Source organism: Mesoplodon bidens (assembly GCF_964165515.1).
Source record: "Mesoplodon bidens genome assembly, chromosome: 2".
Lineage (NCBI taxonomy): Eukaryota > Metazoa > Chordata > Mammalia > Artiodactyla > Ziphiidae > Mesoplodon > Mesoplodon bidens.
This window is the reverse complement of record NC_138177.1, coordinates 171,854,086-171,880,174: the sequence shown is the minus strand read 5'-3', so window position 1 is coordinate 171,880,174 and position 26,089 is coordinate 171,854,086. Positions and strand designations below refer to the sequence as shown.

Genomic DNA, 26,089 nt, shown 5'->3' with positions numbered 1-26,089 from the left:
CTGGGAGTCAGTCCTTCCCACCACCCACGTCTGAGTACGTGGCAAGACTGCTCTGAGAATCCGATTAACTGGTGGAGGAAGCTTGGCAGATGCGTCCAGCCCCCGAGGTACCCCTGCAAACCCAAACCACCTACCTGGGCTGTGGGAGGAGCACAGCAGGCCTGGAAGCCTCGCTGAGCATCTGACTGTGTCCTGGGGGGCTGGCTTCTTGTGACTCTATTTCCTAAGCCAAGTACTTACGGGCTTTAAGTGGTAGAGACAGATGTCTCCACCTAAGGGCAGGAGGTTCACATTAAGGGTGTCAGCCCCAACCAGGCGGCTACCCTGGAACTTGGTATGGCAGTAGAATAAGGCTCCCTTTACTGAGCACCTACTACATGCCAAGTGCTTTTCAGATGACTGACATCCATCACTGCCCACCCCCACAGCCATTCTGCAAGACCCCAACTCATGTCTCAGGGAGGGCAGACTATTTAACAGACTGGACCGTCAGCTCCATGAGGACGGGGGCTGCACTGGCTAGTTTGTTGTCATCTCCCCAAAGCGCAGCATGTTGCCTGGCACACAGTAGGTGCTTCATGAATATGAGTTAATGGAGTGAATTTGATTGTGACTAGTTCTCCGCTGGGAAGGTCTGATCTGAGATACTGCTTTGAGTGAAAACATCCAGCCAGAAGGGCTCAAAATAACAATATGAATAGGAGCTCTGGAGTCAGAGAAAGGTATCACAATCTTAGTTCTAGGGCAAGCTACTCCACCTTTCTCTAAATCTCACTGTTCTCATCTGAAAAACAGGGCAGGATTACTTATCTTATGGGGTTGTTGTGAGGGTTGACAAGAATGTACATAAATCCGTGAGCAAGAACCAGGCAGAGAGCTGGGCCTTCATAAGTGGCAGCCGTTGCTACTACTATTACTATGACAGTCATTCCCATTTGTGGGCAGCTCTACCTTTTCAAGGCCTTTTCACCAGGTCATCTCCCTTGACTCTCTGGGCCCTGGGCATGGTCTGGAGCCAATCATCATCAACACAGCTCAGAGCTTTGTCCGCCTGGAGCCTGCTCCCAGCCAGACTGGACCCAGCTCTGGTCCTCTGGTGGGTAACGTGCTGGGGGAATCTTTGCTGCTTCTGTCTGGGTGGGGGCCCCTTGGCCGAGCTCCTGGGCTCCTGGGTACCATCAATCGCTGGGGCTCTCACCCAAGCATCCTCTGCCACACTCTGGCTTTCCATCAAGGTGTGCGTCTATCCTGCAAGCTGTGAGGCAAGGTGGAGGAAGAGAGAAAAGTCCCTATTTTGTAGACAAAGAACCTGAGGCTTCAGCTGAGAATTAATTACAGAGGCCAGAATCCAAGTAAGGTGTTCTGGCTGGAGCACATGGTGGGAATACATTCACTGGCCCTTCCTGGATGTTAGAAATGTCCACGTGCCTTGCTCTGGCCAATGAAACATGAGTGAAAGTGATGTGTTACTTCCAGGTGGAAGTGTTTTAAGAGCCAGTGTGAAACTCACCACAATCTCTGTCTCCTACTGAAGGAGGTTCCATTGGCCTGGATCTCTGAGTGACTACAAAGATCAGAACCCCCTGCTCACCCACAGTGGACAGATGGCACAAGTGAGAAATGAACCTTTGCTGTGTTACACTGCTAAGATGTGGGGGATGTTTGTTACTGCAGCATAACCTCACCTATCCTGACTGATACAATGTGAATGTTTATAACGTTAGACAATTCACTTATAGACCACTCTCTGGTGGCTTTATCCCAGGTACAGGAGGCACAGAGGTTGGTCAGTCACAATCCCTGCCCTCAAGGGGCTTGGAGTCTAGACACCCATTTGTAAGGAAGCTGCCCACCCTGAACTTGAGGGAGGGGCAGGCCCGGGTGAGGGACACCTTGTGAATGGTTGCATATCCCCTAAGCAGTAACCCCCTGCTGTTTGCAACATGGCCCAAAAAGGAAATGAAGCTGTGAGATAGTTAATGCTACAGGCAGCTTTTCTTGGGGGAGGGGAAAAAAGGATGGGCTGCAGCTAGGAGGGGGCAGGGGGTGGGGGTAGGCTAGCTGAAGGATTCTGTACTCTGTGTGACTCTAGGCTTTACTGCTACATTTCATTACTTGGTCTCAAGGGAACCCAGAAAACAATTAGTGGATTCAACTGCATTAGAGTAATTCCTCTTTTACATTCCCCTAACTCAGATAATGACAGCTTTCCTGCAATTAGGAGAGGGTCTCCTCCCTGTGCAGATTAATTGGGTGTTAAACAAGCAGGGCCGCCTGAAACCAGACAGCTGAGCTGGAATGAATTAGATGTGAAACAGCAGCTCCGGGCAAAGGGTGAATAATTCATTCACAACCACAGCCAGCCAGCTGGAGACTTGAAGGTGCCCCATCAGTAACACAAGGCCAGGACTTGGGAGGGGGTTGTCTAGGAAGAGGGGGGAAGGCGGGTGTAGGAACAGAAACTGTGGGCCCCCACTCTGGTGGGAGGTTGATTTTCCCTCAACAAGGTCCAGGGTCAAGGTCACCTATGTGTGTGTGGTGCTCTAATCCTAGATGCCAGCTCCCCGCCCTTTTTTTTTCTGACCGTGCCGTGAATGGCTTGTGGGATATTAGTTCTCAACCAGGGATCAAACCCAGGTGCTCGGCAGTGAAAGCGTGGAGTCCTAACCACTGGACCGCCAGGGAATTCCAAGCCAGCTCCCTTTTATAAAGCTTAAGACAGATTTTAGCATAATATAAATGCTCAATAAGAATTACCAGGCTCTTATATGCCAGCATTTATATGCACTATTGCACTTAATCCTTACAACCTTGATGGCAATACTATTATCATTCCCTGTGTTTCACACGAGTCACCTGGAGTTCAGAGCGGGTAGGTGAACCTAGCAGTGCGTGTGGGATTCAGACCAGATGCCCTGGCTCCACAGCCCACATATTTGCAGCACCTGAGCTGGGATCTTCTTGGTGGGGAAGAGCTGTGTGGCCCCGTCACCTAAAGACGCAAAGGCCTGCCATCTGTGCCATCCTTCCAGCTGTGTCTGGCCCCTGTCTGTTGATGGGTGGGGACCGGGTGGTAAGTGGTAAAGCCCTGAAGGCCAGAGGCTCCCTGGATGGCTGGCAAGAGGACACGGCGGATGACAGAGAAAGAGAACACAGGAAGATGAGGGCCACACTCAACACGCAGGAATGTGAGCCTACTTTTATGAGTGTGTGTATGTCCATGTTTTTATTCATTTTACTTCATGGTCTGGGTGTCCTTGGGCCCGGGCCCCCCGGGGGGCCATCAGGGAGGCCACGCACAAGCGCCCAGCTCTCCGGGTTCAGGACCCCTCAGTTCCCCTCTGCAGGTGGGTGTGTTCTGTTTCCAACTTCCCATTTCTATAAGCCACCAGGAGTTACCTTACATAATCTCCGGAAAGGAAGAGGGAAACGGGAAATAAACGGCTCCGAGGCCTGGCATCAGGGGCTCGCCGTCCACCTGGAGGAGCTGAGAAGGCCGGCAGGGCAGGCAGGGTTAGACAGGGTGCCTGTGCCCATGGCACGGGGAGCCTTCTTCTGCCCCAGAGAGCAAGTGGGCCCCAGCTCACCCCACGTGAGAGCAGCTGCTGTTTACATTTGGAATAAGCCTCAGCCAACTAAGGAGCAGACCCCTTCTTGGAGTGTTCTTGACCAAGGTCAAGGCAAAGGGTTACCAGGGTCCTTTATTACCTCCTGTCCAGACACAGGGTGGGATGGGGTGTTATTAAGTAGGGGAAACTATCAGGCTGATCAAGAATAAAGACTCTTGTTCAGAGTCTTCTGGCCATGAGTTCCTCCTTCGGAAGGTGACCGGATGGGCACTTTTGGCCGCTGGGCTTCTATTCAGATTCCTACCAAATTCTTGTTATTTGGGAAGCTTCCCATCCATTCAGCAGAGGCCCTTGGGGTCGGCTGAGTTGCTGCCGCGTGTGTGTGTGTGTGTGTGTGTGTGTGTGTGTGTGTGTGTGTGTGTGTGTGTGTGTGTGTGTGTGTGTGTGTGTGCGTGTGCGTGCGTGCGCGCGCGCGCGTGCGCGCGCGTGAGAGACAGAATGTGTGCACGGGTGGAGGGGGGCCAACCACAAGCTGCCCAGCACTGACCTCTCCCTGCTCCCAGCGCCTCCCTCTGCTGGACTATGCTCAGCTGTTCATTCGTCCCACAATTCAGAGGCCGAGTGTCTAACCAGTCGATTCCAACACCTTAACCCGGCATTCGAGACCTGTGCCAGGCTCCTGTCCTAACCATTTCCCACATTCCACCTTGGTCCCCTCTCACAGGCTGCAGAAAAACTAGACTCAACGTTTTCAGACACTCTGAGAGCCCTTCCTCTTCCCTGCTGGCCGGACCCTCTGGAATTCCCCTCCCTCTAGATCCTCTGGAGGAGCCCCACCCACGTTCAAGGTCTGGGTCCTCTGCAAAGTATAGCACAGCTGTTACGAGCGAGGGCCCTGGAGCCAGACACCCTGGGGTCAAATCCTGGCTCTGGCTCTTAGGATCCGCCTGGCTTTCCCTCGCAGCCTCATTCAGTTTCTCATCCCGGAAGCAGGGAGAATAACAACTTCCCAGGGGGTTGCCGGGAGACGGAGATCCTGCATAGTGCACGGCCCGGCACATGGGGAGTCTGCACCAGGCTCTTGAGCCTGTCAGCCCAAAGTCAAGTCCACCCACCTTCCCGAGCTCTCAGAATGTGCCGTGTGCCAGAGAGATGATGGGGCACAGGCAGATCCCACCTACCTGGAATTCACCATCTAACTTGTGTGCCAGAAAGTAGACACAAAATGACAAGCGCCTCCATCTACACTCACCATAGTTCCCTGTGCATAGCAGGTCCTCAGATTAGAGGAAGAAGCATTTACTGAGTCAACCCAAATTGCAGCAGGTACTTTCACATTCATCGTCTCATTTTACTCTCTTGAAGAGCCTTCGAGGTAGGTGTACTAAGCTCCACGTTCAGATGAGGAAGCTGAGGCTCAGAGAGGTTAAATGACTTGCCCAAGGTGCCACAGCTCGTCAGTGATGAAGCTGGGACCCAGATCCAGGTCTGCCTGATGCCAAAGCCCCAGTTCTCAGTGGTGGGCTATGAAGAGCCAGGGGAGGGAGCAGTGGCCAGGAAAGAGGCGGGAAGGAAGCTGCTTTGAGAACCACCCCACCAAAGGCCGAGGGCAGGAACATCTCCCTCCCATCAGTTTCCAGCCTCACTTGCTGGAGGCAGCTGATGGGCGACCTCAATTCCAATGGCCGTGTCCAAATGATCAATGGTAATTAATTCAATTCGTTCAGGAGGGGAATTGGAGACTTGGCTTGTATTAATGATCTGAAGTTAACATGTAATTTATGCTAACTGGAGCCAAAGACATGCCTTTCTCCTCTAGACCACGTCATCCAGGTGATGAGGAGCCTGGCAGATGGGTCTGCTGCGTGGATGGGGGGAAGGATGACCAGGAAAGGAGCAGAACGATGACAGCACAGAGGATGACAACTTTCCAGGGGCCTCCCTGGGGGCAACAGCTTTAGAGAGCAGGGGGCGAGTGCAGCCACCCCCAATACCAGCAGAGACACTTCAGCCTAAAAGCCGCTACTGGATGTGTTGACCAGGACCCAGCACTGGGCCGGCTGCCTGACCTCCATGCTCTCTGGCCTTTGACACTGCCAGAGGTGACAAGAACCTCCTGCTGCAAATGGAGAGACCGACGGCCATGGAGGCTGAGTCCTTACCCAACCCAGGCTCCCCAGCTGAGCAGAGGTAGGACTCAGACCCAGGTCTCAGCTGCCTGCAAAGCCCATGCCCTGCTTTATCCCCGAGTCAGCGTCGGGATCACCGTTTGGCAAACATTTGCTCCCCTCGTCCTCCGCTGTGGACAGAAGGAGTGTAAGGGGCCACGGGGACTGCCCCACCCCACTGACCTAGGGCTTGGCTGTCACTTGCTTTGACCAACAAAATGTGCGTTAAAGACTGCCGAAAATTCTTTGCTACTCCCCCCCCCATCCAGAGAAGGAATTCTCTCTGCTGCTGCTGTGCTACACCAGGAGAGAGGTTAGCCCGGGTCCCACGCACGGTGGACCACCCCAAGTGCCCTGAGCTCTGCACCTCACCCCCCTAACCCCTTGCTATGGCAGCCCCTGGTGACAGATCTGCCCCAAACCGGCATTCAGTCCTGGAGGCCTCACCGACCCGAGACCAGGGTAGGGGCCTTCAAGCTTTCCGCTGCATCAACACTGAAAATATGTGTTCGGATGGCATGACACACTCCCAAAGGTGTCCGTAGTGGGTTGAATGGTGGCCCCCTCAAAAGATGTGTCCATTCAGAACCTGTGAGTGAGACCTGACTTGGAAAAGACCCTCCATGGAACAGTATTCCACTTCTGCAGGAACTCTGTGGCAAAGGCTACCAGTCATCACCCTACACCCATTCTCCCTCTGTCCTTGGTAACAGGTGTTGGAAAAGGTGTCTTTGCAGATGTGATTAAATCACACAAATGTAATTAGTGAGGGATCCTGAGATGAGGTCATCCTGGATTTGAGCGGGCCCTAAAGCCACTGACACTGTCCTTAGGCGAGAAGAGATGACACAAAGGAGAAGGTGATGCGAAGACGAGGCAGGATGGAATGTCGCGTCTGCAAGCCTAGGACTGCGGCCGCCACCAGAAGCTGGAAGAGGCGCGGCTCCCCGCTAGAGCCTTCAGAGGGAACGCGGCCCTGCCAACACCCTGATTCCGGACTCTTCACTCCCCTCCCACTCAAGAACCCGCATCAGAATGCAAAACCCATTTTTATAAGACTGTCTCACACCCACTCTAATTTACGTACGGAAGAAATAAACAATTTCCCAAATGACTGTTTTTTCTTTTTCGAGCTGTTTTAAACTCTAAGATCTGGGAACACAGTCACAAGACTCGCGACCTCTAGTGCAAAACCTCTGGCCTGGGGGATGGCCTCCGGAAGTGTTTTCACCTGTGACAATGGGCCAGCCTTACCTTTCTCCTGAGCCATCTCTCGCAGACAGAAGTAGATGACTCTGGCTCCCAGGCTGAAGCCAATCAAGGTGACAGGCCGCTGGCCCTGGGGGAGAAAGGACACAGGTGTTGGGGGCACGGTGCACAGCCAGTTCTAGAAAAACATCAGCCCCGATGACGGTGTCCCTTGCACACTTCTCAGCACCTGCCTCCCGCTTAATGAATCACGCCTGTGCTATTCCCGGCCCCAGGCTCTGATGTCTCCATCAGGAGAGTCTGGGCCCTCATTTATGCAGGAGGGCACCTGCTCAGGATCCGGCTTCTTCCCAGGTTGACAGGTAGCATCTGGCTGGGTTAATTCCCTGTTTTTTTTTTTGTTTGTTTTTTTTTTGCAAGTACGTGGGCCTCTCACTGTTGTGGCCTCTCCCATTGTGGAGCACAGGCTCCGGACATACAGGCCCAGCGGCCATGGCTCATGGGCCCAGCCGCTCCACGGCATGTGGGATCTTCCTGGACCGGGGCAGGAACCCGTGTCCCCTGCATCGGCAGGTGGACTCTCAACCACTGCGCCACCAGGGAAGCCCAATTCCCTGGTTTTATCTCAAACCATGACCCAGTGGCCGTCGCTCCTTCCCCATCTACCTGTGGCAAATGACTGCAGTGAAGCAGGGCCCTTCTGGAGCCGAGAGAGGAGGCGGGAGGTACCCTGGGTGTGATGGGGAAAAAGGCAAAGAGTCACATGGTGGGGGGACACAACTGTTCTGTTCCTAGATAGGAAGTGGGGACATGAAATATTGGCCTTGTGCTATAAGAGGAGGTTGTAAGTTAGATGCGAAGAGGAATTTTCTGACTCAAGAACTTGTAGGAAAGGCAACTTGAAAAAGAAAGTCATGAGAGGTATTTGGGTACAACTTCTACATGGAGGGAGAGGGCGGGAGCAGACGAGTTCAAAGGTCCAGCTGGTCTCAGTACCCATTCCTTTCCCTTGCTTTTGGGCCGGTATATGTACCCACCCTCCCCCACCCTCCCCCCCACCTCCATTTACTGCCATGGAAGACCCTCCATTAAACAGTATTCCAATTCTGCGGGAACTCTGTGGCAAAGGCTACCAGTCATCACCCTACACCCATTCTCCCTCTGTCCTTGGTAACAGAACTCCTGAGTTTTTCTGGGCCCACAGCTACCCAGCCAAAAATGAAGTTTCTCCAACTGCCCTGTAGCCAGGGATAGCCGCAGGGCTGAGTCCTGGCCAAGGGATGTGAAAGGCCCTTCACTTCTACTTTCCTGCCTTGGACTGTCTGGAATGTGGATGGAACCCTAACTGTTTTACATGGTATTTGGGCCACTGGAGATCTGCTCAGAGGGTAGCTCTAGACTTCTGGAAAGGAAGAGCTGGCCTTGTCCACACCTGCAGAGGCCTGTTAGTTCTCACCTGATTGCTTGCTAGAGATGCACAGTCTGTAATTCTTAGTGGTCCATCCCAGGACACTTTTTAAATCTTTTTGGCCACGCTGTGCTGCTTGCGGGACCTTAGTTCCCTGACCAGGGATTGAACCCGTGGCCCCTGCAGTGGAAGCACGGAGTCTTAACCACTGGACCGCCAGGGAAGTCCCCCTAGGGTGCTTTTGTGACTTGAACTGGAGGAGCAATGACGACCACCCCCCACCCCCCCAAAGCCACGGGGCTACCCCCACGTGGGCTTGTCTTAGGTATGACGTCTGTGCACAAGTCAGCCCCCATGCGTCCCTGCTTCCTCGCCCCCTGCCCGCTCCCCCCACTCCCCACCCCAGCTGTTCCCAGGTACCTGCTGCCGGGAGAGCAGAATGTGGGCCAGGTGCTTGCCAACCTCTGCTGATCGATGGAGACACACACCCCAGGGGTTGTCGATGACACTGGCAATACTGAGGAGTGAGGCTGGCCAGGTCAGGGCAGCCACGAGGCCTGGGGAGGAGGGATATCGGTGATGAAGGCCGTGGTGGCAGGGCCGGCGGGGGGGGGGGGGCGGTCCTTCTAGGGAAGTGATTGGCTGGCTAATAGATGCCTGAGTGAACGCATCCAGAGCCTCTAACTTGGAATCTGTAAGTTTTCCATGTGTGGTCAAACTGTTAAGTAGTACAGAAGAAAACTGAAGCTCACGCATTTCTGATACATGGCCTAGATCCCTTATGTTGAAGTATCTGCCACGTGTGAGATTCCAGAGATGGCCCCAATTTGTCACTCCACCCTGTATCCTCCCACTTGGCCTCATAACTCTGCAGTGCCCCCTGCTCCTGCCCTGCCCATCCCCTCTAGGCTCTATCATGTGACTTGCTTTGGCCAATGAGATGTTACTGGATGAGAGGCTTGAAATGGACTTGTGCCTCCGGTGCACTTCTGTTGTGGGTGTGGGCTAGCCTGCGATCCCAGGACGGGGAGGAGAGACAAATGCAGCAGAGCCGAGTTGCCCTGGTTGCCCCAGGCAAGGCTGGCCTAGATCACTGGACAGTCAGCTGACCCACAGATGCATGAGCAGGCCCAGCAAAGATCAGCCACATGAAGCCTCAACACTTCTGAGCTACTGTGATAAGTGGTTGTTATTTTAAGTCACTGGGTTATGGGGTTGTTTGTTATGCAGCAATTGCTAACTGACATACTATGTGATAATGTGATGGGCTGTTTATCTGTCTCCTCCCTATGAAGACCATAAACTTTGCCCCTCTGTGTTTTTGGAGACCAGCACTGTGCCTGGCTCACTGGGGGCCTCAGGCATGCAAAGGTACAGAACCAGTGTGGCTTGGGAGGGGTGGGAATGCTGCTGGTGGGGGAGAGGGGAGGCTTACCAGACAACACTGTGTATTTTAGGGCCTCCTGGGCCACCATGTTGGCAAGACCACTGAGGATGGTCTCCAGGGCGTTGCCAAGCTCCATCAGGTAGTTGGCCTCCCAAGCCAGACAGTACTGCTCGCGGCTGTGGGCCAGGGCAGCCCATGGGGCGCTGAAGGTGCCTGGGGAGAGCACAGGTAGGTGGGGTCTCTCCTGTGATAGAGGAGGCCTCTCACCCTTTCCCAGACAGTCGGCGACAGGGGCCCACTCACCCTTGTGGGAAGACAAGAGGCCCACCCCCGCCACTGAACGGCAGCTGATAGCAGAGCAGACACGTTCCCAGACAGAGCACAGGGCTGCGCTGTGGGACAGCAGGCTGGGGTTCGAGACCCAGCTCCTGCATTCATTAGCAGCTGGGCGACCCTGGGCACCCTGGGTCACTATCCCACGCTAAGCCTCACTCTGCTTAGCTGTCCAGTCGGGAGACTAGTATTGATCTCTTTTCATAGAGTAGTTATAAGAATTAAGTTTTCCAACTACTGTGTGTGTAAAGTGTTATTTTCTCTCACTCTGCAGTAATTCTGGCATTGCGGATGCTAAGAGCACACAAGAGGAACACACGGGGCCACGAGCAGGTGGCTCCCTGAACCGGCTGCATCTCATTCAACAAACACTGCCTGGGAAATAGTCTGCAGATCTGGGGCAGAGGTGTTTGAGCCCAGCTCTGCCATGATCTCGCTGGCTCACCCGATTTTTCTGAGGCTCAATTTTCTCACTTAGGGACTGGAAATGGGAGGATGATGACAGTACCGACCACGTGACCAACGACAAGCAGGAGAATATAACCACGACTGTCTGCCTCCCTCCCTCCCTCCCTCCCTCCTGGTCCTCCCTCTGCCTTGAGGATGTTGTCACCTCCCCAGCAGGACACTCAGGTCCCCCCCGTGACCTGGCCCCTGCCTCCCTCACAGCCTCAGCATCCATCAGGTTACCCTCCAGAAACACATGCTTTTGATTTTGTTCATTCATTCATTCATTCATTCATACCACAAACCTTAACTGAGTACCTAGACTATACCGGGCCAGGTGCTTGACCCTGAGGATACAGACACCCATCATCGTAGGAAACGTTTAGTGAGCAACTACTAAGTGCTGGGCAGCTCTGCACTGAGGGGTTTCCCATGGACTCTCTGATTTACCTCAACACAGCCTCTGAAATGGGGCCCCACAATTAGCCCCATTTTATAGCTGAGGAGACTGAGCCATCCAGATAAAGAGCTCTCAGCCTGGGGAGGGAGAGGGCCATGCAAACATGATGTAGTCACTCCTTTCTGGGCCGTGGGAGCACCGAGGGGCCCCGTGCATTTCTGCCCATGGCCCGAGTGACCTTCCAGCCTTACTTGTCTCTGAGCTTCCAGCTCACTCGCCTTATCCCCGGGGAAGCTTCCCGGCCCCTTTGACAAGGGGGATCTAATGCACCTTGCACTTTTTCGTCCTGAGTTCTCGTCACAGTCTGCAATTATCCATTTATTTTTGTGTCATCTGTTTAGTGCATGTCTGTCCTGCAGTCTGTCTGCCAAGCACTCGATTCCCAAAGCCTCATGAAAACAGGATGAATGAACGAACAGTGGAGCCAGCTTCCCAGAGCCTTCGGGTTCTGGCTCTCAGCCAGATGCCTCGACCTGCCCGACCCGAAGGCCTCGTCCCTACCCGAGGGTGCTCTGCTGTCATACAGACCACTGAGGGGCTGTTCCCCGCTCTGCAGAGAGCCTGTCACAGCTCTGCAGCAGCTCAGGGATTAACTGTCTCTAGTTACGGAGGAGGAGACGGCCAGCCCGAGACAGGATGCGGGCACAGGTGTGTGTGTGTGCGTGCATGCGTGTGTGCATGTGTATGTGTGTGTGTGTGTGTGTGTGTGTTGGGCTCTGGACCCAGCTCGGCAGCTTTCTGGTTGCAAGACTCACAAGCAAGGCACGCTGCCCTTCTGAGCCTCAGTTTCTACACCTGTTAAAATGGAATGATGGCGTCTGACTCACAGGTGTTGTGGGGATCATGGGAGAGGCTGCACGAAAGCATTATGTAAACTGTAAAGTGAAGTACTGCATTCTATCACCCTGTGGCCAAGAACATGGGCTACGGAGCCAGACAGAATGGGGGTGAGTCGTGCCCCAGTTCCTGACTAGCGAGGCGACCCTGGGCAGCCCTTATCAGCCTCGGTTTCCTCATCTGTAAAATGGGGGTGATAATGATGCCCACGTCCGTGGCTTGAAGTGAGGGACTAAGTGAGCCAATGCATGCAAAATGCCTGGCTTAGTGGTGAGCTACAAAGCCATAATCATGATTACAAACAATCCTATTTAATAAAGGGGTGGACCCAAGAATGCCCATTTATTCCCATCACACACAGAAGCAAGCCTGTGATGACACGAGACTTTTTTCCTGGCCGTCAAGGAGGCAGGACGAGGTGACTCATTTCCCTCCTGAACTGCATTCACCTGGCTTGGTTACATTTCTTGTAACCACCGCCTCTGCCTAGGGAGCATACTGCACGATAATACACCCCGCCCCCCCCCCCCCCCCCGCCCACCGCCGCAAATGAACTTGGTTTTGCCCTGGGGCCAACCCAGCAAGGGGGTGGGTAAAACAACCATAAGGGCTTTGCTTTCCATACTGGTCAGAACTGCAAATTCCTTCACTTAGACTCTTGCTCCTTCCTTCCTGTCTCAGTCTTTCTGTAGCATGGATGGTATCATGAAACAAATGAAGAGAAACCCGTGAACTCTGGGTCAGGAGACCTGGGTTCAAATTCTGCACGTGCCACCTGTCTGCCATGTGATCCCTCTAGGTTTCCTCTTCGTCCAGATCAGGACAAGAACAGCCCTCGCCTCAGAGCGTGGATGTGAGGGCCACTCGAGGTAACGTACATCAAGCTCCCAGCGTGTGGGTGAAATGCCTGACTCATGGTGCTAGGTGCCCAGTCACCGTTCGAGAGTACCCTGTTTGGGGCCTGGCCCCGGTGCGCACATACCAATAAGACTCTGGCGCCCAGTAATGCCTCTCAACAGAGCCTGGGCATTTTCTCACCTGCTTCCTCCTGTGCTGTTTAGAAGAGCTGTGGCTTCTGCCCTCGGATCCCAGCAATTTGGGAACCCAGGAGGCTCTGAGCTTGTGTATTTGGTCAGGACGCTCCAGACTCCCTGGCCCACCCTGCTCTCTCTCTGATTGACGACCTGCTTGCTGAGCCTCACACTGGGCACTTGCAAAAGTGAGCCAACAGTAAGCGGACCACGGCCTTATTCCTCTGTGCCACCCTGGTTAGAATCCCCCCAAAACACACACGTTCAAATTAGAGCAGTCAAGGGAAATAACGTTTGTGGAATGTCACTAAAAACCAGGTGCTTTCCACACGTTACCTTGTTTAATTTAATCTTTGTAAGTGCCCTGAAAGGCAAGGATAATTTGTTCTACGTTACAAATGAAGCAGCCAAGGCACAGAGAGGTGAAGTAAATTGCTTGAGGTCACACAGCCTCAAGATGTACTGATTTCTCACTTATGTGTTGGAACTCCTTTGCTATCTTCCACTTGCTCTGAGGATAAATTCAAACTCCTCGCCACAGCTCACATGCTCCTGTGTGATCCGGCCTCACCCACACTCCTGTCTTCTAGCTCCTTGCTCAAGCCATCCTGTGCTTCTCTTGCACCACAAGGCCTTTCTACATGCTGCCCTTTTGCTTGGTATTCACTTCTTTCTCCTTCCTTCTCTGGCGACTTCCCAGCCAGTCCTTAGCCTAAATGTCACTTCCTCCAATAACTTTTCCCTCACTCCCCAGAAGCACTCTGTGCTTCCCCTATCGTGCCATCCATAAAGCTTCCCTGTAATTACTTGCTCAATGATCTGTCTTCTGCCTTGGACCGTAGGTTCCATGGGAGCAGAGGCCGTGACTGTGCTGCTCGCCACTGAATTCCTAGGACCTGGCTCAGTGTCTGCCTCATGCTCTATAAACTCTGTGGAAAGGATGGATTGATGGGTGGGTAGGTGGGTGGTTAAATGGGTGAATGGATGGATGAATGGATGGATGGATGGATAGATAGGTGGATGCGTGGGTGAATGGATGGATGGATAATGGATAGATGGTAGATGGATGGATAGTTGGATGGATGGATGACCAGATGATGGATGGGGAGACAGATGTGGGATAAAGTCATCTCACCTCTCCAAGTCTGTTTCCTCCTCTGAAAAATAGGTCCCCCCTACCCACCCCCTAAAGACATACACAGACAAGAGCCTAGGCCAGGGTCTGGCCCACAGCAACAGACCCAGCTCAGCCAACATCCACCCCCTTCTGCATCCTTTTCTGCCCCTGGTCCTCACGGTATTTGCCAGATGCCAGCCATCCCGTGATGGCGATGGTGATGTGTAGCTGCCTGCCTTCTGTCAGAGGCAGAAATGTGAACTCTTCAATGGCCCCGACACGCTTCTTCATCTTGTATCCTAAAGACCCAGATACAAAAGTGAGAATGGGGGTCACTGGGGACCCTGGGGAATGTTAGAGTGGCTCTGTGTACTCACACTCACAGTGACTGCCAACCGTGTGCCCTGTCCCTCGACAAACGTCTCGTTTTTGAACTCATGAAGGTCGGTGCCCTTATCGTCCTGACTACAGCTGAAGGTAACAGGTTTCCAAAAGCTGGCTAGCCCCCAGCTGGGAAAGCTGGGGTTGAAACTCAGAGCCCAAGTTCATAACCGCCGCTCTGGCCTGATTCAGTGGGTACTACATCTTTCTCCCGCCCACGAACTTAGGAGTGTAACACATTCCTCTCAGTGAAAGTGGTTTGAGCTGACCAAGATTCTCAGTGCGGGAAGCAACATGCCACTTAACAGGAAACTGTGTGTGACTGGGGAGCTACTGACACGTATGATTTGGAAACACTCCCCCACGGGATGCTGGTAAATGAGGGGTAGCCACGTGTTCTCTTACAAGAGGAAGCTCAACCGTCTCTGAGGCAGCCTGCCTGGAAACTTCTTAGGTGGTGACAAACAGGTCCAATCGGACCCTTTCTAAGAAGTCTACACCAGGTGCGGTTTCTCAAACTCAGCCTTCTCCCGAGCCATGCCAAGCCATCCACCCAGTTCTCTGTGAAGCTCGCTGTAAGTTCTGGCGGCGCTAGGACTCAGAGCGAGAAAAGCCATGTCCTCTTCCTCCGTCTCCCAGGGGCCCCTCGCTGGTGGGCCACCATTCCTTCGGGACCTTACCTGTCAGGCCAGCTCCAGCTGCACCGAACAGCGAGGTCATGACAGCTATGCCGGCCGCTGAGCCCAGAGCCGCTGCCCCGGCACTGCCAATGATCGTCGCGGCTCCGGCAGCAACAAGGGGGGCAGCCAGACCCCCAGTCACGCCTGCGAGGAAAGCGGCCCGTGGTGGGTAGAGGCGGGAGTGAGGACGGGGCCTGCTGCGTTCCTCCTCCACCGGCCTCCCACTGCCTCTCATGGACAATACTAGTGAACACACCTACTACGTGCACGCGAGTAGGGGTGGGCTCCCAGCTGATCCCCCTGCACTCCCCACTGTTGCTCCCAGCCAGGCATCATCCCTCACTCCGTGCTGCCCTGGCCAGTGCCACCGTCTCATCTTACCGATCACTGTCCCGCCTCCCAGCGTCGCCAGGCCTATCAGGAGATAGCGCTTCCACTTCCTCCGGTTTTCTTTCTTCTTCCGGGATGCCTCGGCCGTTCTGGAGCGGGGAAGAGGTTGCTCTCTAGGACTGGCTGTGTCTGGGATCCCTTGACACCTCCCCGCCTCACCAACCCCCAAACTGAGATCAGTGCTGTGTGCTCTGTCATGCAGAGCGAGGTTACCTTGGACCCATCGATGGTTTTAAAAAGCTGAAAACATTCTAAAACCCAGCTGGGGAATCCCAGTACGTGGGATGTGCTACTTACCCAACGGATCCATCCTAACAGGGTTGCAATTTGAATAACGAAAAGACAAAAATAATAATAATAATAATAATGGCAAAAGAAGCACAAAAATATCTTTATACAGATGGACCCATAATGAGTACCAGATAGAGTCACAGACATCATCACCTCACTCCTTCCTTCCCCTCCCCCCACTCCGCCATCTGAGCCCACCTCCCTCTGGAAGGAATTTGGAAACCAATTTCCTTCAGATTTATCTTTTCAAAGAGGGGTTAGAGAAATGTCTGTACTGGAGACCTTGGCCTTGGGGCAATAGCTAGAACCGTTCAGACTTGAAATTGGAAAGTGACAAAATGTAGCAAAAGGGAAGTGTTTAGAGTAAACTGGGGTCAGGTGAATCCTGAGAATGGCCCAGGAGAGTCACTAAACGCAACTTTCCCGTCCAACATCTGGCCCCCGGTGCTTTGGGGCAATAAGGGGAAGGATGGGAGACAAGGGTGGGGCAGTGCGGTCACTACCAGTGGGAACTCTGAACTGAACTTGGAGTTTGGACAACAACTCAACGTATAGAGCTGACGGCAGATGACGACGATGATAAAAGAAGGGTTAATATTTATTGAGGACTTCCAACATGCCTGCCACTGTGCTTTGCACTTCGAATGGTTTATCTTATCCTAGAAGCAGTTTTATTATTGTCTGCATATCACAGACGAGGTCACGGATAAGAGTACCCTCCTCCTGAGCGGCCGTGGGGATCAGCAAAAACAATGTCTGTCAAGCGCAGAGCTTGACAGCTGGCCCTGCGAGCGGGGACCGACACAGTGGCTGTTGCCATGAAACTCCATCTCCCTGAAACTCAGTTCCCCCTTTTGTAAAAATGGGGATGATAACATCTCCCTCATAAGAGGGAGATTTGTTGGTTTGTAAAGCTTAAATGAATTCCTTCTTCATCCCTTGGATCAACAAACTTTTACGGAGAATGGACAGCAGGCTGGAACTTCTGTGTGTCGGCGAGCAGAACAGTGCAGTACCCAGCCGGAACTGTTTCCTTCCCATCTCTTGCCTCCTGAACCATACGTGATAGTGAGAAACAGTTCATCCTCCGGTCAGTGAAAAGAAGTTGGATTTGAAATGGGCTTTCGGAGACCTGCTATGCTTTTTGGTTGTCTGCCGGCTCACCTCAACCAACTTTCCCCTAAGCACCTCCTGGGGGTACAGCACAGCACTTCTCAGTTGCTTCACTACTGAGCGGAAACCAATTCTCCGTGATCACAAGTGCTGGTTTTTCATGATTGAAATTCACGCCCTCACATGTGCGGGAAGAGGCCAAACCACATGCATTTAGCAAAGCGGAAGGCAGGATGGCGATGAAGGGCATGGGTTCTGGTGTCAGGTTTCAAATCCTGTAAACGAGGCTTGAATCCTCCCTCTGCTGTGGTGGCGCATGACAATCCTCCAGGTGTTCAGTTATCCCTCCTGCACTGGTCCTCCCTATGGAACAATTACACATCTCTGCCCTGTTGAGCTGAGTGGTTCCATGACCCGCTTTAGCCAGTAGCTGGAAGGGATATGAGTCACTTCTGGCAAAATCTTTATGAGTCAGTGCAGCGCCTGGTAAGTCTCCTTTTGCTCTGCCCCGAGACCAGCAACACTCCCAGTAGAGGTCACCCTGTCAACTGGGACCCAGAACCAAGAAAGTGTGGACTAAAGCCACAGCCAACTTGCAAGAAATGCACTTTTGTTGCTGTAAGCCATCGAGATGTGGAGGTCATTTGTTACCGCAGCAAAACCTAGGCTATCCTGCTGGACAGAGCCACTTACTAACCTTGGGACTATGTACAAATTACTTGTCCTGAGTTTCCTCATCCATGAAGTGGGCATAATTATAGCGCTGAGTTTCCAGGGGTGTTAGGAGGGCTAAACCTACGGCAACTGGCGTACTGGAATCGTCCAATATGTTTACTGCTATCATGATTCCTTTCATGGTTATGACAATTTCCTCCACAGGCTGGACATATACTTTGGCCCTTAATTACTAGTAACAATCGGGGCAAACAGGAAGGCTGGAAATGAGTTGCTTTCGGCAGAGTTCAAGGCCTGAGGAGAAATTCCAGCTGCTGAGGGCGTACAAGAGGAACACACAGGGGCTACGAGCAGCTGGCTCCATGAACCAGCAGCATCTTGTTCAACAAACACTGCTTGGGAAATAGTCTGCAAATTTGGGGTGAGGTCTTTGAGCCCAGCTCTGCCATGATCTCGCTGGCCCCCCTGATTTTTCTGAGCCTCAATTTTCTCACTTAGGGACTGGAGATGGGAGGATGATGAGAGCACCACCACATGACCGGTGTCAAGCAGGAAAGTACAGTCACAACTGTCTGCCCCCGCCTCTCTCTCCATCCCGGTCCTCCCTCTGCCTTGAGGATAGAGTCACCTCTCCAGCAGGACACTCAGGCTCCCTGCCGTGACCTGGTCCCTGCCTTATTCACAGCCTCATCATTCATCAATTCCTAACTTAAACACTCTACCCTCCAGAAACACTGAACTGCCTGCAGGCACACTGCCCACGCCTCAGTCCTGTGTTCCTGCTAGCCCTCGGCTGCCAAGGACCTTCTCACCTTCCTTTGTCGGGCTAAACATGACTCATCGTTCCAGAGTCACCTCCTCGCCTGCCTGAGCCTCAAGGTTGCCTACATGCTCCGACTCCAGACCTCCCTAACCCTCTGTACTGTATTAGCCTGGAATTCTAGACCATTGATTTTCAAAGGGTGGGCTTTGGATCAACTGCATCAGAATCCCCAGGGGGTAGCTGTTAAAAGCACTACTTCCTGGGTGAGGAAACCACCTGTAACAAGCTCTCCAATTATCTCAAGTTTGAGAATCGCAGGGCTGAACCTTCGGGACACAGATAAAGCCTTTCCTGCGTTCCACCCTCAGCAGCTGGCCCTGGGATTGGCACCTGGATGGGGCTCAGAAGATGTTTTTTGAAAAGAACCGACTCATTCCAGCAAGAATTGGATGTGAACATCTTGCTGCAGTGATCTTTTCTCCCACTCACTGTCCACTTCTATGAAAACCAGAGGGCACATACATTTTGGCTAAATAAAATATTTAGCCAGAGTGTAGGCCAATCACCATCAAGAATGAAATTTCTGGGATAGTAGAACAAATCTAGGATATTACAACATTTTCATGAGTAGTACAGATTTATTATTAAGAACATAGTCAAATTCTTGAGTGGGTGCCCTTGACATTTCTTAGCACAGTCTGCTTCTAGATTGTTCCTGCAGTGACACCTGCACATCTGGGATACTAGACAGTCATCACTTTTAGCTGAGTTTATGGAGGGGGGAACTCATAGCCTAAAGGGAATAAAATAACTAAAGAGTAAATATCATTCTTGAAGCTGTTTTATTTAAACGTATAAATGCTAGTATATCAGATCAATTTTATAAAGATTGGATTGATGATATACTCTAATCTCTAGTATTCTGCTTTGTATTATTATTATTATAAAAAAATTTTTTTTGGCTGTGTTGGGTCTTTGTTGCTGCATGCGGGCTTTCTCTAGTTGTGGTGAGCAGGGGCTACTCTTTGTTGCGGAGCGGGGGCTTCTCACTGCGGTGGCTTCTCTTGTTGTGGAGCACAGGGTCTAGGCGCGCAGGCTTCAGTAGCTGTGGCACATGGGCTCAGTAGTTGTGGGTCGCGGGCTCTAGAGCACAGGCTCAGTAGTTGTGGCACACGGGCTTAGTTGATCTGCAGCATGTGGGATCTTCCTGGACCAGGGCTCGAACCCACGTCCCCTGCATTGGCAGGCAGATTCTTAACCACTGCACCACCAAGGAAGTCCCTGCTTTGTATTATTACTTGAATGTTTATAAACCCTTGCTGAATCAAAAAGAATATAATATTTTTCCTAAAAGTTATTTAGCTAAGGCACTCTCTCTTAATGTACACCTGAACTGCCAATCGATTTCCTTATTTAAGTACTTGAATGCTCTTAGTAACTGTTTTGTACATAAAATGAATAGCTTTCCCGTTAATCATTAATTATCACAGCATTTCACTCCTGCAATAACTTCGGTTGTCTGATTGAATTTCAACCTCTAAGGCACAAGAGGAGAGGCTGGCTCTGAGTTACATCTATGATGCTTCCTATATTGGGAAGTGAGAATTCAGAGCACGACACTAAATCCAAATGAAGCCCTGTTCCTATTACTGACTTTGCCTGCTGGCTAGGCACCATGGCAATCTATGTCATCACATAGCCTCTGGCCACACTCATGACCTGGGATGTCAGAAGTGACCTTGAGCTGACATTCCATGTCAGCTTCCCAAAGACAGAGGCTGAAGCCAAAATGCATATTTGGGCCAAATCCTAGGCTGAAGTCACAGATACCTTACAACAGCAAAGACACCCGCACTGCTTATCTCATGGGTCCACAAAGAAATTTCCCTCACTGCCACCTTATCTCCCATGAGAGGGTGTTCCTTTACTGTCCTCACCACCATCCTTTTCTTTTAAATCACCTTCTCCAGTAGATAGAGAGGGAGTGCTTATCTCTGGGGAGTCTAGAGGCACATTCCTAGTAAAAGCTCAGTAAGCCCCATAAAAGAATTATCTTCACTGCCTTCATCAGAATTAAGGATGAAACCTCGGATTCTCAACCATGCCTTGAAGGATGCAGTAAGCGGATGTTCAGACTGGATAAGGAGGTTGACTCAGATGGTGCCACTGACAAGCTGGGTGGCTTTGGGTGAGTTACGTCACCCTTCTGACATTCTGTTTCTTCCTCTGCAAAAGCCTCAGGGGATTGTAATGAGAGCCCAATGAGATGGTATCTTGTACCTGCATCTAGAGAGCACTCAATAAAGGTTAGATGTTGACCATGCTATTATGGTGGGATCAGTATCAACCTCCAGCATCGCATTTGCTAACATTTACTACGTGTCAGGTGCTGTTCCAAGCTTTTGATATGTATTAATTAATTTAACCCTCTCGATAGCCCTATGATGGAGATACTACCACTGTCCCTGTGCTAGAGATGAAGAAACTGAGGCACAGAGAAGTGAAGTCACCAAACAAGTAGGGGAAGCTTGGATGGCCTCAGGGCTCAGATGGGGACCCAAGAACAGAAAGGTGGTACATCACACCCTGAACTCCAGCTGCAAAGGATCGCCTTGGGGTGCTGAGTGAGAAGCTCACCTTGCAGAAACACAAAACCTTAGAGTTAAAAGAAACCTACATACAACTCGATACTCTACTTGTACAGGTGAAAAAACTGGTGCTGGTGCCCGGAGAGGGAAAGCAACGTGCCCAGGGCCACACAGGGACTTAGCGGCAGAATCAAACAGAGAACCAGGTCCCTTGGCTGACCAGTCCCTATGCTTTCCCTGCATCTCAGACCTTTCCAGAGACCATAGATAGAATCTGAGAGGTTGCCAAAGTCTTTAAAATTTAGTTAAAAAATGACACCTGTGGAGTATTTTTCTGAAGAAATGGCCCACGCAGTAATAACAGCAATGATAACAGCACTATAGCAAATGTTGATATTTAACAACTAGTAACTCTGTGCAAGTCCTGCTCGAAGCGCTTTATGTGTACAAACTCATTTGAGCCCCACAAGAACCCTATGAAGAGGGTGCTATTATTATCCCCACTTGCAGCTGGGGAAACTGAGGCCCAGAGAAGTTAAATAACTTGCCCAGGATCACACGGCTGGTAAGTGGCAGAGCTGGGCTCTGTTTTACACATTCCCTCATCTAGCATTACTGGTATTATCAGAACAGACCCTCTGGGTAATGTGTTTCTTTCTGACAATAGATTTCCAGACAATACTTAAGAGCTTCCTTCATTTCAAGGAATACTTGAGGGATCCAGGTGTTGGCCTGGATCCAGGTGTTTCTTTATTGACACAGCTCTGGGAGTCAAAACAAGTCTATTTTCAGGTTATTTCAACAGACCAAGTTTCCTCCTTTCTCAAGGAAACAACCCCCTCCCTTTGCCCTATAAACGCTGGCGGGAGGGTGGCTCCAGTTCTGAACTTGGCTTCAAAGCTAAATTCCCAGCTGGGCTGAACTGGCACAGCCTGGCTGCTCAAAGAAAGCCTTCATGGCCGAACAAAACCCAAGGCTGGGAGATGTGCCTGGTGCAAGGAGCCCGCAATTAGGCTGTGACTGGGACTGATTTATTACCCTGGGATTAGATCCTGTGTAAGGTGTTCTTCAAAGAGCTGAGCTCTGGCCAAGTTACCAGGAAAATTTCCCTCAACACACACCTGACCGTACACAGATAGCAAAGCCTCTCGACAGCTGGCAGGTATGGGGGCATGTAGGGGAAGGGAAGGACTCATACTTACTGAGCCCTTGCTACATGCCAGCCCTGGGCCAAGCACTTGATAATACAGTTGCGTTTGTTTTCCACAACGACCCTAGGAGGATGCTATTCTTATTCCTATTTTACAGATAAGAATATTATGGCTTTAGAGAACAGGGCGGGGGGCACCCGCCCAAGGTCAAAAAGCAAATAGGTGTCAGAGGTGGGATTTGAATCCAGGCCACTCTGGCCCACAGACAAGGTGTCACAAGAACTGAGGGGGAGTGGGGTGTTGGGGCCACAGAATGTTAAAAGTCACAAACTCATGGCCCTTAGCATTCATCCATTCAATCCCCCCTTCCTACAAATGAGGATGGAGGCCCAGAGAGAGGAAGTGACTTGATAAGGCCACACAGCGAGTCAGGGCTGCACTGGGACTCTCTGTCCAGTGCTCTTCCCACCTCAGTGCACCATCTCTTAATGGGGGGAGGGGACACACAGGATGCTGTTATCTGAAGGGTGGAAGCCCTTGATTCCTACAGGGTGGTCAGGGTCGCAGGGCACACTTACTCAGATTCCTCCTCTTTGGTTTCCTTCAGGCTCTCAAGGAACGTCTCTTCGAGGAGGTCCAGCTCCTCCAAGGGCACTTGGAGGAGGGAGGTCATGTGGCAAATGAGGACTCGGGCCCGAGCATCATAGCGCCCTGGAAAGAGAGAAAGAGCACGGGGTCAGTTCAGCTTCTAAGCACAGAGATGTTAACAGCAGCGCAACGGATGAAACCCAAACCCCAGATACATCCTAAGTGCACAGCCCCAAGAACCAGTCAGCTGAACTAGAAAACAGCTTCTGGGGCGGGACAGGGTGCAACTATTACCCCTATGGATCAGAAGAAAGGTGGCGTTTTTCACCAAATTAGCAAAGATCAAATTTTCACATCCCAAAGCTGTTAAGGACGTGCTATCACGATCAGAAGCAAATCCAACTCCATCATGACCTACAAGGTCCCTGGCCAACTCCATGACCTCACCTTCTAGAATGTTCCTGCTGCGGAACCTTTGCACTTGTGCTGTTTCCACCACCGGGAAGGCTCATTCCCCAGATCTTCTTGTGAGGCTCCTCCTCCTCATTCAAGTCTCTGTTCAGACGCCTCCTGCTCAGAGAGGCCTTCCTGACCCCCGGTCCCCATTACCCTACCCCTTTATCCTGCATTTTATTCCACACAGAGCTTGCCCTGCTCTGACATCATACCGGTTTACTTTCGTTTGTCTCTCCCCCTGAACTATAAACTTTATAAGTATAAACTCTACACTGCTTTATCTCCAGTCCTTAGGAGAGCGCTCAGCACAGAATAAATGTTCAATTAATGACCTGACAAACCTGGGTATGGATACTATTTGTGTGTCTAACCTTGGGCAAAGCTCATCCTCGCTCAGGTGGAACTGGAAATAGAAACAGTCATCTCACAAAGTTTTGAGGAGAGGACTCTGGGTCCATGACGGGTCCTTCATGAATGATGCAGAACTGGCCTCCTCTGCTGGGTGTCTGCAATGCTGCATGGTAATTTTACACTGAGGTCGTTGTAGCTACGATGACCTCAGCTTCTGCAAAATAAACCAGTTCCTTCCTCAAACTAGGGTCCTTAGAGCGAGCCGTGGTCTGGCAGCACTTGCCCAGCTGCCCTCGGCCGCCTCCCTGGATGAGGACCTGTCTGTGTGTCGGGAAATAGACACCACAGGCCATGTCTTGGGGTTATTGATCAGCTAAAGTTCCACGCATAAAGGAGCTCCCTCCTCCCTCCTAGGATCACAGACTATTGCACGTAGGCCATAATCGACCTGTAGCAATTAACAAGCCTTGGCCATGGTGATTAACTGATGACAGTTATTATCAGCCACTAATTCATACTCCATTGGTCAAGGCTGCTGTGATTCAGTTTCTGGAATATAGACTGCCAGGCGCACAGGTGATTAAAACCTCCCAAGGTATTCTCGGGCACGGGACTCTGGAATGTCAGCCTCGTGTAAGGGTCATTTCAAGGACCTTGACAGCCAGGCTGCTGGACTTGGAGCTGAGGTTCTATTTAAGGCAGATGGTGAGTGGTGGAGGAGGGGCAGGAGTACTGGGCTACCCAGGACAACTCGCCAGGTAGCCAACTCACTCCTCAAGGGCCAATCCATCCTGTCTCAATAAGAAGCCCAACTTGGGGTTCAGGCCAAAAGCCTGGGCATCGTTCTTGATTTTTCTTGTTGCCCCTCCTCAGACACCCAATCTACCCGCTAATGTTGACAGCTGCACCTCCAAAATGTATCCTGAGTCTGACCACGGCTCCCCATCTCTGCTGCACGGCCACTGTGACTGCCACCGCTCTTCAAGGACCAGCCATTGCCCTGGGTCCTCTTGCCCCACACTCTATTTGCCACACAGTAGCTTGAAGGATGAAGTCATAAATCTGATTGGGGTTCTCTTCCCCAACTTAAAACTCCCCAATGCACTTAGAATAACATCCACGTTTCTTCCCACGGTCTGCAAGACCGTACATTTTCTAACCCCTTCCTGCCACTCTCTACCACCTCATTTTCTACTGGTCCCTGTTTCTACCAGTATTTGTCCCACCAAGAAGCCAAGCTCATTCCTGCCCCAGGGCCTTTGCACTTGTTCTAACTAGCAAGCTCCCGATCTGAGAAGGTCTGGGTGCATTCATGCCTGGAGGAGGTGGTGTCATCAAGATGACTCCTCCTCCTGCTACCTCTGCAGGGAAGGAAACCAGTATCCACGGTGCTCCTAACAAATGCTGGGCACCACTCAAGAAGCCTGCATTCCTGATTGCTAATCTTCCCAGTGGTCCTGGGAAGCTGGTATTATGATGCCTCATTTTGCACAAGAGGGAAGAATGGGTGCAGAAAGGCTAAGAAACTTCCTAAATCAGGGGTCCCCAGCCCCCAGTCCACAGACCGGTACTGGTCTGAGGCCTGTTAGGAACCGGGCCGCACAGGGAGGTGAGCGGTGGGCGAGGGGCGAAGCTTCATCGGCCGCTCCCCGTCGCTCCCCGTCGCTAGCATCACCGCCTGAACCATCTCCCCCACCCGAGTCCGCGGAAAAACTGTCTTCCACGAAACAGGTCCCTGGTGCCAAAAAGGTTGGGGACTGCTGTTCTAAATCACACAGCTGAGAGAGCCATGGAATCTGGCTTAAAACCCAGGATGCCAAAGTTTCTGTTCATTTCACTGTGGCTGCCTTTTAAAGGCAAATCTACTTGAGGGAATTCCCTGGAGGTCCAGTGGTTAGGACTCCGAGCTCTCATTGTGGAGGGCCCAGGTTCGATCACTGGTCGGGGAACTAAAATCCCACAAGCTGAGCGGTGCAGCCAAAAGAAAAAAAAATAGAATAAGGCAAATCTACTCGAGTGAAGTTTTGGGATTCCAGGTCAATCCCATGTGGTCAGCTGTGAATCCTACCTTCTGGGTGCATGGGATATGTGGGGTGCACCCACAATCCCAGGCATAGCCCTAGGCCATGGGCCAAAGGTGCACACACAGGACCCATCACCCGGCAGCCTGTTCTTTGGAAAATCTTGGTGGGGGCGGACTCAGGGATATTGGCTCCGCCCCCAGTGGGCAGGAGTATGCCAGCCTCCAACTGCTGGGCAGCCCCAGCACCCACCCAGACTCCACCCTTGGAGCCCAACTGGTCCTTCTGGCCTAGGAAGAGCAAGGGACATGTCCAAAGTCACCCAGTGTGTTTGGACAGACCCGAGGGCAGAACAAACACTTCTGGGCTCCTTTTCTCACCAGCATCTCAATAGAGAAGTTGATGCACTTTGCACTTCACCATCCAACACTGTGCTGTGCGTTAAAGGATGAACAGCGCCCTTGCGGCTTGACACTAAACGCCAGGTGCACCCCAGGCGCTGTGACAACAACCACCACCTGCCCTACATTTCCAAATGCACCTCCTCAGGGAGCAGTACAACCTCCATTGCCAGGCACGGAACCAGCCTCTGTTCTCAGTATGGATCTGAGTTCGGGAGCCAGAATGACCTGCCTGGGATTGAGCTTGCCTCTCCTCGGAAAGCAGCAGAATCCC

General features: G+C 51.9%; 1 protein-coding gene across 21 annotated transcripts in view; it reads right to left on the bottom strand.

The window, feature by feature from the left end:
* TMCO4 (transmembrane and coiled-coil domains 4) overlaps positions 1 to 26,089 on the bottom strand; it is a 99,004-nt gene that overhangs the window by 37,737 nt on the left and 35,178 nt on the right. For 14 of the 21 annotated variants that reach the window (XM_081226729.1, XM_081226728.1, XM_081226731.1 and 11 more), the window contains 7 exons: positions 22,577 to 22,709; positions 15,409 to 15,506; positions 15,028 to 15,171; positions 14,146 to 14,265; positions 9,790 to 9,954; positions 8,775 to 8,911; positions 6,992 to 7,076 (listed from right to left, as the gene is read on the bottom strand). In XM_081226729.1, coding sequence (XP_081082855.1) covers positions 6,992 to 7,076; positions 8,775 to 8,911; positions 9,790 to 9,954; positions 14,146 to 14,265; positions 15,028 to 15,171; positions 15,409 to 15,506; positions 22,577 to 22,709 — 882 coding nt within the window. The remainder of the gene's footprint in view (positions 1 to 6,991; positions 7,077 to 8,774; positions 8,912 to 9,789; positions 9,955 to 14,145; positions 14,266 to 15,027; positions 15,172 to 15,408; positions 15,507 to 22,576; positions 22,710 to 26,089) is intronic. The other 7 variants (XR_014015237.1, XM_081226722.1, XM_081226723.1 and 4 more) reach the window with 2 other exon arrangements.